The sequence below is a fragment of the Catharus ustulatus genome, chromosome 29, assembly GCF_009819885.2.
Source record: "Catharus ustulatus isolate bCatUst1 chromosome 29, bCatUst1.pri.v2, whole genome shotgun sequence".
In the NCBI taxonomy this organism is placed as follows: domain Eukaryota; kingdom Metazoa; phylum Chordata; class Aves; order Passeriformes; family Turdidae; genus Catharus; species Catharus ustulatus.
The window spans coordinates 2520949-2538580 of NC_046249.1; the positions used below are offsets into that span (position 1 = coordinate 2520949).

Genomic DNA, 17632 nt, shown 5'->3' on the forward strand with positions numbered 1-17632 from the left:
GGGGGTCCTGGGAGGCTGGAACCCCAAAATCAGAGAGTCAGGGACCCCAAAAACGGGGGTCAGGGGGTCCTGAGGGGTTGGGACCCCAAAAAATGGGGGGAGAGGAGGGTGGGAGCCAGAAAAATGGGGATCCTAGTGGGGCTGGGACACCAAAATCAGAGGGTCAGGGACTCCAAAAAGGGGTGCAGGGGGCCTGGCACCCCAGAAAACGGGGATGGAGGTGTGGCTGGGACACCAAAATCAGGGGTGCAGGGGGTGCAGGGAGCTCAAAATTAGAGGGTCAGGGCGTTCTTGGGGGCCTGAGACCCCAAATTCAGAGGGTCAGGGACCCCAAAAACGGGGTGCAGGGGGTGCAGGGAGTCCAGAATCAGTGGGGTCAAGGGGTTCTTGGGGGGCTGAGACCCCAAAATCAGAGGGTCAGGGGGGTCCTGGGGGGCTGGGACCCCAAAAAATGGGGATGGAGGTGGGGCTGTGACCCCAGAATCAGAGGGTCAGGGGGTGCTGGGGGGCTGAGACCCCAAAATCAGAGGATCAGGGACCCCAAAATCAGAGGGTCAGGGGGTCTTGGGGGGCTGTGACCCCAAAACCGGGGGGCTCAGGGGTGATCCGGGTGGATGGGAAGGGGCTCCACGGAAAGTGGGGTACGGGGGGCACAGGGTCTGGGGGGGTCCCCCCAATTTTCAGCCCCCCCCATTCCTGACCCCCCACCCCCAATCCCCCCATCCCCCACCACCCTTTCCCCCCCCCCCCCCGTCCCAGCACCCCCCATCCCACGCCCCCCTCTCTTCCCACCCTCCCTGGCCGCCCCCAGACCCCTCAAACCCGCCCTGAACCCCCCAAAAACCCCCCGAGCCCCCCGCGCTCACCGCCGGCCGCAGCGACTTCCGTCCCGCCGGAAGTGACGTCACGCGGGGGCTGCTGGGAGTTGTAGTTCCTCAGGGAGCCCGGATGTCACCACAGGGGGCACCCCCGAGCCCCGAATGCAGCTCCCAGCCCCCCACTTAACGCCTTCCCCACGTTTCTCCAGTTTTTGTTTGCCCCCGACCCCAAAAAACCCCCCGAGACCCCCGCGCTGTTCCGCCGGAAGTGGCGCTTCGCGGAGGCTGCTGGGAGTTGTAGTCACTCAGGTGCCCGGGTGTCACCACAGGGGACATCCCCGAGCCCCGAACTCCGTCCCCCATCCCCTCATTCATCCCCTCGACACGTCCCTCCAGTTCGTGTTTGCCCCCCGACCCCAAAACCCCCCCGAGACCCCCGCGCTGCTCCGCCGGAAGTGGCGCCACGCGGAGGCTGCTGGGAGTTGTAGTCATTCAGGTGCCTGGCTGCCAACACAGGGGACACCCCCGAGCCCCGAGCGCCGCTTCCAGCCCCCATCCCCTCATTCAGCCCCTTCCCCACTTTCTTCCAGCTTGTGTTTGCCCCCCAAAACTCTGCAAAACCCCCCAAAACCCCCCGAGCCCCTCGCGCAGCTCCGCCGGAAGTGACGTCACACGGAGGCTGCTGGGAGTTGTAGTCACTCAGGTGCCCGGGTGTCACCACAGGGGACACCCTCGAGCCCCTCATACTGCCCCCACCCCCTCATTCAGCCCCTTCCCCATGTTTCTCTACTTTTTGTTTGCCCCCCGACCCCCCAAAACCCCCCGAGCCCCTCGCGCAGTTCCGCCGGAAGTGGCGCCGCGCGGAGGCTGCTGGGAGTTGTAGTCCCTCAGGACCCCCGGCAAAGCCCCCGAAGGCCGCCCCCCGCCCCACAACTGCTCCTCGAAACCCCGCTGCGCCCCAAATACCGTGTGTGCCCCCAAAACTGCACCCCAAATATTGTGTGTGCCCCAAAAAACTGCTTCCTGCACCCCAAATATTAACCTGCACCCCAAAAACTGCACCCCAAATATTGTGTGTGCCCCAAAAAACTGCTTCCTGCCCTCAAATATTCACCTGCACCCCAAAAAACTGCACCCCAAATATTGTGTGGACCCCAAAAAACTGCTTCCTGCCCTCAAATATTCACCTGCACCCCAAAAAACTGCACACCAAATATTTACCCGCACCCCAAATATAGTTTGTACCCCCAAAAACTGCTTCCTGCACCCCAAATATTCACCTGCACCCTAAAAACTGCACACCAAATATTCACCCGCACCCCTAATGTCCTGTGTACCCAAAAAAACTGCTTCCTGGAACCCAAATATTCACCTGCACCCCGAAAACTGTCCCCCAAGTATTCACCTGCACCCCAAATCTCGTGTGTACCCCCAAAAACTGCTTCCTGCACCTCAAATATTCACCTGCACCCTAAAAACTGCACACCAAATATTCACCCGCACCCCAAATATCGTGTGTACCCCCATGAACTGCACCTCAAATGTCCATCTGCACCCCAAATACCGTGTGTGCCCCATAAACTGCACCCCAAATACCGTGTGTACCCCAAAAAACTTCTTCCTGCACCCCAAATATTGTGTGTATCCCCATGAACTGCGCCCCAAATATTCACCTGCACCCCAAAAACTGCACGCCAAATATCGTGTGTATCCCGAAAACTGCACCCCAAATATTCACCTGCACCTCAAATATTCACCCGCACCCCAAATATTGACCTGCACCCCAAAAATCGAACCCCAAATATCGTATGTACCCCAAAAATCTGCACCCCAAATATCGTGCGTGCCTCAAAAACTGCACCCCAAGTGTCGTGTGTACCCCCAAAAACTGCACCCCAAATATTCACCTGCACCCCAAATATTCACCTGCACCCCAAATACGGGAGGATTTTGGGGAGTTCTGGGGTTTTTTGGGGGGATTTTGAGGTTTTTTTTCAGGGGGATTTTGGGGGGTTTTAGAATTTTTTTTGAGGGGGATTTTCAGAGGGATTTTTGTTTTTTTGGGGGGGATTTGGGGTTTTTTGGGTGGGATTTTGTTTTTTTTGGGGGGGTTCAGAGCACCCCAAAAGGGCCCCTCAGGTCCCCCCCAGCCGGGGCAGCTCCGAGGAAAAGGAAATCCCGGCCGGAACCGGGAGAGGCCGGAGGAGCGACCGGAACCGCCGGGAGGGGCCGGGACCGGGACAGAACCGGGGGAGAACTGGGGCAGGACCGGGACAGAGCGGGGACAGAACCGAGACAGAGCCGGGATAGAGCTGGGACAGAGCGGGGACAGAACCGGGACAGAACCGGGGGAGAACCGGGAGAGAAACGGGACAGAAACGGGACAGAACAGGGACAGAGCAGGGACAGAACCGAGACAGAGCGGGGACAGAACCGGGATAGAGCGGGGACAGAACCGGGACAGAACCGGGACAGAGCCGGGACAGAACCGGGATAGAGCGGGGAGAGAAACGGGACAGAACAGGGACAGAACCGGGACAGAGCTGGGACAGAGCGGGGACAGAACCGGGATAGAGCAGGGACAGAGCGGGACAGAGCGGGGACAGAACCGAGACAGAGCTGGGACAGAACCGGGACAGAGCGGGGATAGAGCGGGGACAGAACCGGGATAGAACCGGGGAGAGAACCAGGACAGAACCGGGACAGAACCGGGACAGAAACCGGGACAGAACCGCGACAGAGCCAGAACAGAACTGGGACAGAACCAGGACAGAACTGAGACAGAACCGGGATAGAACCGGGACAGAGCGGGGACAGAAACGGGGACAGAACCGGGATAGAACCGGGGAGAGAACTGGGACAGAACCGGGACAGAACCGGTGAGAAAACCGGGACAGAACCGGGATAGAACCGGGGAGAGAACCAGGACAGAACCGGGACAGAACCGGTGAGAAAACCGGGACAGAACCGGTGAGAAAACCGGGACAGAACCGGGATGGGACCGGGACAGAACCGGGACAGAACCGGGATAGAACCGGGACAGAACCGGGACAGAACCGGGATAGAACCGGGATAGAACTGGGACAGAACCGGGATAGAGCGGGGACAGAACTGGGACAGAACCGGGACAGAACGGGAACCCCAACGGGATCCACTGGAGCCCCCAGTTTGGAACTGGGACGTGCTGGGAGCCTCGGCATGGAGGAGGTGAGGGGGAACAACCCGGGACTGACCCCGCACGGGGCTGACCCCAAACCGGGACGGTGGCCCGGTGGCCCGGATTGGTGGCCCGGTGGCCCGGGTTGGTGGCCCCGTGGCCCCGGCTGGTGGCCCGGTGGCCCGGGTTGGTGGCCCAAGCCCATCCCTGTGCCAGGAAGCCCCGGGCGGTGCCGCCCGCTCCGGCCCGGCCACCCCGCCCCGCTCCCCCCGTGAGGAGGAGGAGGATGAAGAGGATGAAGATGAGGAGGATGAAGATGAAGATGAGGAGGATGAGGAGGATGGTGACACCGAGGACATCCCGCTGCTGGCAGGGGTGGCCCCGCGACAGCAGCGGCGACAGCAGCGCCCCGGGAGGTACCGGGACCGCGCGGGGACACGGGGACAGCGGGACAGAGGGGACACTGAGGGGACACCGGGACCGCGGTGACACCGGGGTTGTGTAGACACCGGGACCGAGGGGACATTGAGGGGACACCGTGACCGCGCCACCCTCTCTGTGCCCTTCATCACCCCGCAGGGAGGATGAGGACAGCTGGACTGCCACCCCTGCTGTCCCCGCTGTCCCCGCTGTCCCCGCTGTCAGCCCCGAGCCGGACGGTGAGCGCTGCGTTCCGTGCCACCCCTGTGTCACCACACCGCCCTGTGCCACCACCCCTGTGCCACCACTGTGCCACCACCCCTGTGCCACCATCCCTGTGCCACGACATCTGTGTCACCCCTGTGCCACCACCCCTGTGCCACTCCCCCTGTGCCACCAGCCCTGTACCCCCACTGTGCCACTCCACCTGTGCCACCCCTGTGCCACCACCCCTGTGCCACCCCTGCGCCACCACCCCCGTGTCACAACCCCTGTGCCACCAGCCCTGTGCCAACACTCCTGTGTCACCCCTGTGCCAACACCCCTGTGCCACCCCTGTGTCACCACCCCTGTGCCACCCCTGTGCCACCATCCCTGTGCCACCATCCCTGTGTCACTACCCCTGTGTCACCACTCCTGTGCCATCCCTGTGCCACCACCCCTGTGCCACCACCCCTGTGCCACCCCTGTGCCACTCCCCCTGTGCCACCAGCCCTGTACCCCCACTGTGCCACCACCCCTGTGCCACTCCTGTGCCACCACCCCTGTGTCACCACCGCTCCCTGTGCCACCCCTGTGCCACCACCCCTGTGCCACCCCACTGCCACCAACACCCCTGTGTCCCCCCTGTGTCACCACCCCTGTGCCACTCCTGTGCCACCACCCCTGTGCCGCCACCTCTGTGCCACCTCACTGCCACCAACACCCCTGTGTCACCCCCGTGCCACCACTCCGTGCTGTGCCACCACCCCCGTGCCACCCCTGTACCACCCCCGACGCTGTCACTGTCGCTGTCGCCGTCCCCAGCGCGCAGCCCGGATCTCTTCGAGCGCCTCCAGCACGCCGTGAGCTCTCTGGAACGCGCCGTCTTCTCCCGCCACCGGCGACCCCCGCAGTGGCCACCGCTCGCCCCGGGCTGGCACCGAGCGGTCCAGGTGAGCCCCGGCTCGGCCGCGGTGGCCGCGGGGACAGGGAGGGCACGGAGTGACACGGGTGACATTGCCAGAGCCTGGAGGAGCTGAGCCGGACCCCGCGCTGGGCTCGCCGCTGCTGGCCGCGCCTGGAGGTGGCCCCGGGGCTACCGGAGGAGCTGGAGGTGACCCCGGGGCTACCGGAGGAGCTGGAGGTGGCCGTGGCGAGGAACGCGAACCTTCGGGCAACCCTGGGGCAACGGGAGCAGGAGCTGGGCCAGGTCACGGCAGCGCTGCGAGCCCTGCGGGGCGAGCGGGAGCGACTGAAGGGCAAGGTGGGTACGGGAGGACACCCTGGGGTGACAGCGGGGACACCCTCGGGTGTCACCTGAGCGGCCCCGGTGTCCCGTTCAAGGTGCGGGACCTGCGGGAGGCTCTGGCCAGGCTGGAGGAGATGGGGGGGTCTGGAAGTGACAGCCCCAGGATTGGTGACATCCTCAGGATTGGTGACATCCCCGGGACCGGTGACACCCCCGGGATTGGTGACACCCCTGGAACTGGTGACATCCCCAGGCTCGGTGACACCCCCGGGGTTTGTGACACCCCCGGGCTTGGTGACACCTCTGGGGTTGGTGGCACCCCCGGGCTCGGTGACACGCCCGGGATTGGTGACATCCCTGGGATTGGTGGCACCCCCAGGCTTGGTGACACTTCTGGGGTTGGTGACACCCCCAGGACCGGTGCCACCCCCGGACTCGGTGACACCCCCGGGATTGGTGACACCCCCAGAAACGGTGCCACCCCTGGAACCGGTGACACCCTCGGAATCAGTGACAGCCCCGGGACCAGTGACACCCCCGGGCTCGGTGACACCTCCAGGCTCGGTGACACCTCCAGGACCGGTGACACCCCCAGGCTCGGTGACACCCCCAGGCTCGGTGACACTCCCGGGATTGGTGACACCTCCAGGCTCGGTGCCACCCCCGGGCTCGGTGCCACCCCCGGGCCCAGCAGCCCCCCGGGGCAGTCGGTGAGTGCGGGGGGGCACTGGGGGGGTCCTGCCCTGTCACGGGGCTCTGCTGTCCCCTCTGATGTCATTGGGGGGTGGTGACAATGCTGGGCCCCTCGGGATAAAACCTCCCGGGGGATAAAACCCCACGGGATAAAACCTCCCGGGATAAAACCCCCCGGGATAAAACCCCCCGACTCTGAACCCCTCGTGCCGCCCCTCTCCCCCCATCCCCAGGCCCCGCTGTCCCCCCAACCCTCGGCGGGGCCCAGCCCGGAGCAGGAGGAGCGGCTGCAGCAGCTGCGGGGGTGAGTCCTGAGTGTCCCCAGGGAGGGGTGAGTCCCCCCAAGGGAGGGAGGGATGAGTCCCTGTGTCCCCAGGTGAGGGGTGAGTCCCCCCCAGGGGAGTCCTTGAGTCCCCTCAGGTGAGTCCCTGAGTCCTTGAGTCCCCCCAGGTGAGGGGAGAGTCCTTGAGTCCCCCCAGGGGAGGGAGGGGTGAGTCCCCCCCAGGTGAGGGATGAGTCCCTGAGTCCCCCCAGGTAAGTCCCTGACTCCTTGAGTCCCCTCAGGTGAGACCCTGAGTTCCTCCCGGGTGAGTCCCTGAGCACCCCCAGGGGAGTCCCTGAGTCCCTGAGTCCCCCCAGGTGAGGGGTGAGTCCCTGAGTCCTTGAGTCCCCCCAGGTGAGTCCCTGAGTCCCCGAGTCCCCCCAGGTGAGTCCTGAGTCACCCCAAGGGAGGGAGGGGTGAGTCCTGAGTCCCCCTAGGTGAGGGATGAGTCCCCTTAGGTGAGGGGTGAGTCCCTGTGTCCCCCCTGGGTGAGTCCCTGAGCCCCCCCAGAAGAATCCCTGAGTGTCCCCAGGTGAGTTCCTGAGTCCCCCCCAGGTGAGGGGTGAGTCCCTGTGTCCCCCCCGGGTGACTCCCTGAGTGTCCCCAGGTGAGGGGTGAGTCCCTGTGTAGCCCCAAGGGAGGCAGGGGTGAGTCCCCCCCAGGTGAGTCCCTGAGCCCCCCCAGTTGAGTCCCTGAGTTCTTGAGTCCCCCCAGGGGAGGGGTGAACCCCTGAGTCACCCCAAGAGAGGGAAGGGTGAGTCCCTGAGCCCCCCCGTGTGAGTCCCTGTGTCCCCCCCGGGTGAGTCCCTGTGTCCCCCCCGGGTGAGTCCCTGAGTCCCCCCGGGTTAGGGATGAGTCCCTGAGTCCCCCCAAGTGAGTCCCTGAGTTCCCCCCAGGTGAGTCCCTGAGTCCTTGAGACCCCCCAGGTGAGGGGCCAGTCCCCGAGTCCCCCCCAGATGAGTCCTGAGTCCCCCCAGGTGAGGGGTGAGTCCCTGAGTCCCCCCAAGTGAGCCCCTGAGTCCCCCCAAGTGAGTCCCTGAGCCCCCCCAGGTGAGTCCCTGAGTCCCCCCGGGTTAGGGATGAGTCCCCCCGAGCCCCTCTCCGCGGGGAAACTGAGGCACGGCTCGGTGCCCGGTGTGGCCGCAGGGTCCTGGCCAGGCTGCAGGACTCGAACCGGGACTTGGTGGCCGCGCTGGGCGAGTGCAAGGGCGAGGCGGAGCGGCTGAGCATGGAGCTGGGGCTGAGAGAGAACCGCTGCAGCGCGCTGGGGCTGGCGCTGAGCTGCAGGTGGGGACGGGGACAGGGACAGGGGACAGCAATGGGGACAGGGGACAGGGATGGGGACAGGGACAGGGGACAGCAATGGGGACAGTCCCACTGATCCCCTTATCCCGCTGCAGCGCGCTGGGGCTGGCGCTGAGCTGCAGGTGGGACAGGGACAGGGGACAGGGATGGGGACAGTCCCACTGAGCCCTTTGTCCCGCTGCAGCGCGCTGGGGCTGGCGCTGAGCTGCAGGTGGGACAGGGACAGGGGACAGGGATGGGGACAGTCCCACTGAGCCCTTTGTCCCGCTGCAGCGCGCTGGGGCTGGCGCTGAGCTGCAGGTGGGACAGGGACAGGGGACAGGGATGGGGACAGTCCCACTGAGCCCTTTGTCCCGCTGCAGCGCGCTGGGGCTGGCGCTGAGCTGCAGGTGGGACAGGGACGGGGACAGGGGACACGGGACAGGGGACAGGGGACAGGGGACAGGGATGGGGACAGTCCCACTGAGCTCCTCCCTTGTCCCGCTGCAGCGCGCTGGGGCTGGCGCTGAGCTGCAGGTGGGACAGGGACAGGGGACAGGGATGGGGACAGTCCCACTGATCCCCTTATCCCGCTGCAGCGCGCTGGGGCTGTCGCTGAGCTGCAGGTGGGGACGGGGACAGGGGACACGGGACAGGGGTGGGGACAGTCCCACTGAGCTTCTTGTCCCGCTGCAGCGCGCTGGGGCTGGCCCTGAGCTGCAGGTGGGACAGGGACGGGGACAGCGAACAGGGGACAGGGGTGGGGACAGTCCCACTGATCCCCTTATCCCGCTGCAGCGCGCTGGGGCTGGCGCTGAGCTGCAGGTGGGGACGGGGGACAGGGGACACGGGACAGGAGACAGGGATGGGGACAGGGGACAGTTCCACTGAGCCCTTTGTCCCGCTGCAGCGCGCTGGGGCTGGCTCTGCGCTGCAGGTGGGGACAGGGACGGGGGACAGGGGACAGGGAACAGGGGACAGGGATCGGACTGGGGACAGGGGACAGGGATGGGGACAGGCGACAGTCCCACTGATCCCCCTGTCCCGCTGCAGCGCGCTGGGGCTGGCACTGCGCTGCAGGTGGGGACAGGGACAGGGGACAGTAAGAGGGACAGGGGACACGGGACAGGGATGAGGACAGGGGACGGGGATCGGATTGGGGACAGGGGACAGGCGACAGTCCCACTGAGCCCCTCCCGTGTCCCGTTGCAGCGCGCTGGGGCTGGCGCTGAGCTGCAGGTGGGACAGGGACAGGGACAGGGGACGGGGATGGGGACAGGGGACACGGGACAGGGATGGGGACAGTCCCACTGATCCCCTTATCCCGCTGCAGTGCGCTGGGGCTGGCGCTGAGCTGCAGGTGGGGACGGGGACAGGGGACAGGGACAGGGTTGGGACAGGGGACAGGGATGGGGACAGGGGACAGGGATGGGGACACGGGACAGGGATGGGGACAGTCCCACTGACCCCTTTGTCCCGCTGCAGCGCGCTGGGGCTGGCGCTGAGCTGCAGGTGGGGACAGGGACAGGGGACAGGGGACAAGGATGGGGACAGGGATGGGGACAAGGGACAGGGGTGGGGACAGGGATGGGGACAGGGGACAGGGATGGGGACAGGGGACAGGGGACAGTTCCACTGAGCCCTTTGTCCCGCTGTAGCGCGCTGGGGCTGGCGCTGAGCTGCAGGTGGGGACGGGGATGGGGACAGGGAGAGGGACAGGGGACACGGGACAGGGGACAGGGATCGGATTGGGAACAGGGGACAGGGATGTGGACACGGGACAGGGATGGGGACACGGGACAGGGATGGGGACAGGGGACACAGGACAGGGGACGGGGATGAGGACACGGGACAGGGATCGGATTGGGGACAGGGGACAGGGACAGGGACAGGGATGGAGACAAGGACGGGGACGGGGACCGGATGGAACAGGGGACAGCGATGGGGATGGGGACAGGGATGATGATAGTCCCGCTGAGCCCCTCGGGATGGGGACAGGGCACAGGGGACAGAGATGGGAATGGGGACAGGAATTGGGACCGGATTTGGGATGGGATGGGATGGGATGGGATGGGATGGGATGGGATGGGATGGGATGGGATGGGATGGGATGGGATGGGATGGGATGGGATGGGGACAGGGACAGGGTTGGGGACAGGGACAGGGTTGGGGACAGTCCCCCTGAGCCCCTCGTCCCCCAGCGAGCGCTGCGGAGGCGCCTACGCCGCCCTGCTGGAGCTGGTGCGGGCAAAGGTGACAGCGGAGGGTGACACCCGAGGGGGTGAGTGACAGCGGGGGGACACGGGGGGATACTGGGGGATACTGGGGGATACTGGGGGATACTGGGAGGGGTTATGTGAGGGGATACTGGGGGATACTGGGGGATACTGAAGGGGATACTGGGAATTACCAGGACGAGTACTGGGGGATACTGGGAATTACCAGGAAGAGTACTGGGACATACTGGGAATTACCAGGAAGATTACTGGGACATACTGGGAATTAGCAGGAAGAGTACTGGGGGGATACTGGGACTGCTGGGGACGATATTGAGGGATACTGGGAATACTGGGGAGACACTGGGAAGATTCTGAAGGATGCGTGGGGACACTGGGGGATGCACGAGGGATGCCCGACGGTACTGGGATGTACTGGGAGGCACTGGGAGGTACTGGGATGTGCTGGGAGGTACTGGGAGGTACTGGGAGATACTGGGAGGTACTGGGAGGACCCCAATGCCCCCCCACACCCCGTGCCCGGGAACCGCGGCAGAACCGAACCCGGACCGGACACCGGGACCTGACCCCGCCCCAACAGAACCGACCCCGACACCGGCACCAGCAGAACCCGAACCCCACCAACACCCCGCGGACAGCTCGGGGGCTCACAGGTACCGGGGGGCGCGGGGGTCCCGGCCCTGAATCCCCCTCCCCATCCCGGTACCGGTACCCACCGAGCCCATCCTGGTACCGGCACCGGCACCCACCGGACCCGTGGCCGCCCCGCAGCTACCGGGCCATGCAGGAGGGAGAGCTGCGGGAACACATCCGGCGGCTCCGAGCCGAGCAGGCGTTGGTGGAGGGGTCCCTGCTGGACACCCCCGAGCCCCCCGAGCCCCCCGAGCCCCCCCGGGAGCCCCGGGCGCGGGCGGAGCGGGCGCTGAGCGAGGCGCGGGCGCTGCTGCCCGGCTGGAGGCGGCCGCGAAGGGAGGAGCTGCTGCAGGAGCTGGCGGGGCTCAAGGTGAGGGGGGGGTCCCTCCTGGATCACTTCATGGGTTTTTTCCTTGGATCCCTTCCTGGATCCTTCCATGGATCTTTGCCTGGGTCCCTCCTGGATCCCTTCATGGATCTTTCCTTGGATATGTCTCTGGAGCCTTCCATGGATCCTTCCATGGATCCTTCCCTGGATCCTTTCCTTGATCCCTTCATGGATCCCTTCATTGATTTTTCCATGGATCCCTCCCTGGATCCTTCCCTGGATCCTTTCCTCGATCCCTTGATGGATCCCTCCATGGATTTTTCCTTGGATTCCTCCCTGGATCCTTCCCTGAATCCCTCCATGGATCTCTCCTGGATCCCTCCCTCGAATTTTCCATGGATCCCTCCTGAATCCTTCCCTGAATCCTTGACTGGGTCCCTTCATGGATCCCTCCATGGCTCTTTCCTTGGATCCCTCCCTGGATCCTTCCCTGGATCCCTTCATGGATCCCTCCATGGATTTTTCCTTGGATCCTTCCCTGAATCCTTCCCTGAATCCCTCCATGGATCCCTGCTGGATCCCTCCCTGGATCCCTCCCTGAATCCTTTCCTGAATCCTTCCATGAATCCCTCCCTGTGACCCTGAATCCCTCTTTGGATCCCTGAATCCCTCCTTGGGTCCCTTGATCCCTCCCTGGCTCTCCCTGCCCGTGCCTCAGTTTCCCCACCGTGTCCAGGATTCCCTGGCGGATCTCCGGGCCCGGATCCGCTTGGCCCAGAGGCAGAACCGAACCTGGATCCCCCCCTGGGTCCTTCCATGGATCCCTGAATCCCTCCTTGGGTCCCTCGATCCCTCCCTGGATCTTTCCCGTTATCCCTCCCTGGTCCCTCTCTGGTCCCCCCCCCGGCTCCCCCTGCCCGTGCCTCAGTTTCCCCACCGTGTCCAGGATTCCCTGGCGGATCTCCGGGCCCGGCTCCGCTTGGCCCAGAGGCAGAACCGAGCCCTGGAGCTGCTGGTGGCCGCGCACGGGCCCCGGGAAGCGGCGCTGCGCCTGCTGCTCCAGCACCGGCAGCGGGAGCGCGACGGGAGGGACGGGACCTCCGGCAGCTCCGGCGGCAGCTCCGGCAGCAGCTCCGAGGAGGTGAGGAGGGGTCCCGAGGGGAGGGGATGGGGGTTTGGGGGGTCCCGAGGGATGGGAGACACCCCCAAAATCTCGGCAGGGAGCGCGGATCGGCAGAGGGGCAGCGATGGCTCCGAGGAGCCCCCCGGACCCCGAGAGGACGAGGGAGGAGCTGCTGAGGATCCGGGCACGGTGGGGAACGGGAATTGTGTGGGGATGGAATTGTGTGGGGTCGGGAATGGTGTGGGGATGGGAATTCTGTGGGATCGGGAATTGTGTGGGATTGGGAATAGTGTGGGGTCGGGGATGGTGTGGGGATGGGAATGGTGGGGATGGGAATTGTGTGGGATCGGGGATGGTGTGGGGATGGAATTGTGTGGGGATGGAGAGAATGAGGGAGGAGCTGCTGAGGATCCGGGCACGGTGGGGAACGGGAATTGTGTGGGGATGGAATTGTGTGGGATTGGGGATGGTGTGGAGATGGGAATGATGTGCGGATGGGAATGGTGTGGGGATGGGATGGTGTGGAGTCGGGGATGGTGTGGGGATGGAATTGTGTGGGATCGGGAATTCTGTGGGATCGGGGATGGTGTGGGGATGGAGAGAACGAGGGAGGAGCTGCTGAGGATCCGGGCACGGTGCGGATGGGGATGGGGATGGAATTGTGTGGGATCGGGGATGGTGTGGGGATGGGAATTCTGTGGGGTCGGGGATGGTGTGGGGATGGAATTGTGTGGGATCAGGGATGGTGTGGGGATGGAGAGAATGAGGGAGGAGCTGCTGAGGATCCGGGCACGGTGGGGATGGGGGTGGTGTGGGGATGGGAATTCTGTGGGATCGGGGATTGTGTGGGGATGGAATTGTGAGGGGTTGGGAATGGTGTGAGGATGGGAATTGTGTGGGGATGGAGAGAACGAGGAAAGAGCTGCTGAGGATCCGGGCACGGTGTGGATGGGGATGGAATGGGATCGGGGATGGTGTGGGGTCGGGAATTGTGTGGGGATGGAATTGTGTGGGGATGGAATTGTGTGGGGATGGGAATGGTGTGGGGATGGAGAGAACGAGGGAGGAGCTGCTGAGGATCCGGGCCCGATGCGGAACGGGGGTGGGGATGGAATTGTGTGGGGATGGGATTGTATGGGATCAGGGATTGTGTGGGATCAGGGATTGTGTGGAGATGGGATGGTGTGGGGATGGGAATTCTGTGGGATCAGGGATGGTGTGGGGTCGGGAATTGTGTGGGGATGGAGAGAACGAGAGAGGAGCTATTGCGGATCCGGGCACGGTGGGGATGGGGATGGAATTGTGTGGGATTGGGGATGGTGTGGGGATGGAATTGTGTGGGATCAGGAATTGTGTGGGTTTGGGAATTCTGTGGGGTCGGGGATGGTGTGGGGATGGAGAGGACGAGGGAGGAGCTGCTGAGGATCCGGGCACGGTGCGGATGGGGATGGGGATGGAATTCTGTGGGATTGGGGATGGTGTGGGATCGGGGATTGTATGGGATCAGGAATTGTGTGGGGTGGAATTGTGTGGGATCAGGAATTGTGTGGGGTGGAATTCTGTGGGATCAGGGATTGTGTGGGGTCGGGAATTGTGTGGGGATGGAGAGAACGAGGGAGGAGCTGCTGCGGATCTGGGGCCGGTGGGGATGGCATGGTGTGGGGATGGAATTGTATGGGGATGGGAATTCTATGGGATCGGGGATTGTATGGGATCAGGAATTGTGTGGGGATGGGGATTGTGTGGGGATGGAATTGTGTGGAATCAAGGATTGTGTGGGGTCGGGGATGGTGTGGGGATGGGATTGTGTGGGATCGGGAATTCTGTGGGATCGGGGATTGTGTGGGGATGGAATTGTGTGGGGTCGGGGATGGTGTGGGATTGGGAATTGTGTGGGGATGGAATTCTGTGGGATCGGGGATTGTGTGGGGATGGAGAGAACGAGGGAGGAGCTGCTGCGGATCCGGGCACGGTGGGGTTGGGAATGGTGAGGGGATGGGAATTCTGTGGGATCGGGAATTCTGTGGGATCGGGAATGGTGAGGGGATGGGAATTCTGTGGGATCGGGGATTTTGTGGGATCGGGGATTGTGTGGGATCAGGGATGGTGTGGGGTCGGGATGGACACCGGGGTGGCCCGGGTGACACGGGGGAGACACGGCGGGTGGCACACGAGGTGACACGAGTGACACGGGGGATGGCACAGGAGGTGACACAGGGGGTGACACACGGGGTGACACTGATGTCCCCAGCACGGAGCAGCTGCGGGGCCGCGCTCAGGAGCTGGGATTGGCACGGGGGTGACACGGGGGTGACACAGGTGACACGGGAATGACACGGGTGACACGAGGGGTGACACGGGTGACACAGGGTGTGACACTGGTGTCCCCAGCACGGAGCAGCTGCGGGGCCGCGCTCAGGAGCTGGGATTGGCACGGGGAGTGACACGGGTGACACAGGGGTGACACAGGTGACACGGGGGATGGCACAGGAGGTGACACAGGGGGTGACACTGGTGTCCCCAGCACGGAGCAGCTGCGGGGCCGCGCTCAGGAGCTGGGATTGGCACGGGGGGTGACACGGGGGTGACACAGGAGGATGGCACAGGTGACACTGGTGACACGGGGGATGGCACAGGAGGTGACACAGGGTGTGACACTGGTGTCCCCAGCACGGAGCAGCTGCGGGGCCGCGCTCAGGAGCTGGGATTGGCACGGGGGGTGACACGGGTGACACAGGGATGACACTGGTGACACAGGGATGACACGGATGACACAGGGGGTGACACAGGTGACACGGGGGGTGGCACAGGGTGTGACACTGGTGTCCCCAGCACGGAGCAGCTGCGGGGCCGCGCTCGGGAGCTGGGATTGGCACGGGGGGTGACACGGGTGACACAGGGATGACACTGGTGACACAGGAGGTGACACAGGGGGTGGCACTGTTGTCCCCAGCACGGAGCAGCTGCGGGGCCGCGCTCAGGAGCTGGCGCTGGCGCTGGAGCGGGGCAGCGCCGCCAGCCGCGCGCAGCAGGAGCGCAGCGCCGCCGTCACCAGGGAGCTGCTGCAGGCGCACAGGTGGGCCGGGGTCCCCTGGGGGTCCTGGGACCCTCTGTCCCCTCTGTTCACTCTGTCCCCTCTGTCCCCTGGATCCCGGGGTCCTCTGGGTGTCCTGGGTCCTCTCATCCCGATTCCCTGAGTCCCTAAATCCCCAAATCCCTGAATTTCCCGGCTCCCTCGACTTCCTGACTCCCTAAATTCCAAAATCCCCGACTCCCCTGTCTCCCCTGACTCCCTAAATCCCAAAACCCCCAAACCCCAAGTCCCCCTGTCTCCCCGACTCCCCCAAACCCAAACCCCAAACCCCAAATCCCAAATTCCCATTCCTTCCAGCTCCCTGTTCGTGTCGCTGCGCTCCGCTCACCACAGGCTCCACACCCAAAACCCAAATCCAAATCCCACATCCCAAACCCAGCCCCAAACCCCACACCCCAAACCCAAACCCCAAACCCCAAACCCATTCCCAAACCCCAAATCCAACCCCAAACCCAAATCCCACCCCAAATCCCGTTCCTCTCCCCAGCTCTCTGTCCGTGTTGCTGCGCTCCACTCGCCGCGGGCTCCACACCCCAAACCCAAACCCAACTCCAAACCCTAACCCCAAAACCAAACCCAAACCCAAAACCCAAACCCCAAATCCAACCCCAAACCCCAAATCCTACCCCAAACCCATTCCCATTCCCATTCCTTCCAACTCGCTGTCCGTGTCGCTGCGCTCCGCTCGCCGCGGGCACCCCAAAACCCAAACCCCAAATCCAAACCCCAAACCCCAAACCCATTCCCAAATCCCAAATACAACCCCAAATTCCCATTCCTTCCAGCTCCCTGTCCGTGTCGCTGCACTCTGCTTGCTGCGGGCACCACACCCCAAACCCCAAACCCCAAACCCCAAACCCAAACCCATTCCCAAACCCCAAATCCAACCCCAAATTCCCATTCCTTCCAGCTCTCTGTCGGTGTCGCTGCGCTCCGCTCGCTGCGGGCACCACACCCCAAACCCAAACCCAACCCAAACCCTAAACCCATTCCCAAACCCCAAACCCCACACCCCAAATCCAACCCCAAATCCAACCCCAAATTCCCATTCCTCTCCCCAGCTCTCTGTCCGTGTTACTGCGCTCCGCTCGCTGCAGGCTCCACACCCCAAACCCAACCCCAAACTCCAAACCCAAACCCATTCCCAAACCCCAAATCCAGCCCTAAATCCCATTCCCTTTCTCCGCAGCTCGCTGTCGGTGTCGCTGTGCTCCGCTCGCCGCGGGCACCACACCCCACACCCCAAACCCAAACCCCAAACCCCAAATCCAACCCCAAATTCCCATTCCTCTCCCCAGCTCCCTGTCCGTGTTGCTGCACTCCGCTCGCTGTGGGCACCCCAAACTCCAAACCCCAAACTCCAAAACCAACCCAAAACCCAAACCCCAAATCCAACCCCAAACCCATTCCCAAACCCCAAATCCAACCCCAAATCCCATTCCTTCCAGCTCTCTGTCCGTGTCGCTGCGCCCCGCTCGCCGCGGGCACCACACCCCAAACCCCAAACCCAAACCCCAAATCCAAACCCCAAACCCCAAATCCAATCCCAAACCCCAAATCCAACCCCAAACCGCAAATCAAACCCCAAATTCCCATTCCCTTTCTCCCCAGCTCGCTGTCGGTGTCGCTGTGCTCCACTCGCCGCGGGCACCACACCCCACACCCCAAACCCAAACCCCAAATCCAACCCCAAATCCAACCCCACACCCCAAATCCAACCCCAAATCCAACCCCAAACCCCAAATCCAACCCCAAATCCCAAACCCAACCCCAAATCCCTTTCTCCGCAGCTCGCTGTCGGTGTCGCTGCGCTCCGCTCGCCGCGGGCTCTCGCAGCGGCTCCGGGCTCTCGAGGTTCGCGCTGCGGAGCTGCGGGGCCAGCACGGCCGCAGGGAGCGAGCCCTGGCCCGGCGGCTGCGGCTGCTGCAGCGCCCCGGGGAGACCTGCATCTAGGGAACCCCAAAAACCCGCGGGGAATCCTAAAAACCCGAGAGGAAAGAGAAAAATCCCGAGGGGAATCCCAAAAACCCCAGGGGAAACTGAAAAACTCCCGAGGGAAATCGAAAAACCCAG

The 17632-nt window shown here is 63.9% G+C and overlaps 1 protein-coding gene across 1 annotated transcript; it reads left to right on the forward strand.

The window, feature by feature from the left end:
- Positions 1-4297: 4297 nt before the first annotated feature.
- On the forward strand, positions 4298-17512 carry USHBP1 (USH1 protein network component harmonin binding protein 1). The gene is made up of 14 exons (XM_033081925.1): positions 4298-4344; positions 4555-4634; positions 5422-5549; positions 5621-5860; positions 5941-6555; positions 6772-6842; positions 8007-8147; positions 10346-10425; positions 10917-11034; positions 11153-11384; positions 12289-12483; positions 12563-12654; positions 15419-15541; positions 17350-17512. Exons 1-14 carry the CDS (start codon positions 4298-4300, stop codon positions 17510-17512), a joined length of 2325 nt encoding a protein of 774 aa, XP_032937816.1.
- The last annotated feature ends 120 nt before the right edge of the window (positions 17513-17632 follow it).

Excerpts from the sequence above, each read along its gene's own strand:
- USHBP1 (XM_033081925.1), top strand. The coding sequence starts at position 4,298 with ATGAGGAGGATGAGGAGGATGGTGACACCGAGGACATCCCGCTGCTG. Across the intron at positions 11,385-12,288 it reads AGGAGCTGGCGGGGCTCAAG|GATTCCCTGGCGGATCTCCG; the intron begins GTGAGGGGGGGG and ends CACCGTGTCCAG. Across the intron at positions 12,655-15,418 it reads CTGCTGAGGATCCGGGCACG|CACGGAGCAGCTGCGGGGCC; the intron begins GTGGGGAACGGG and ends TGTTGTCCCCAG.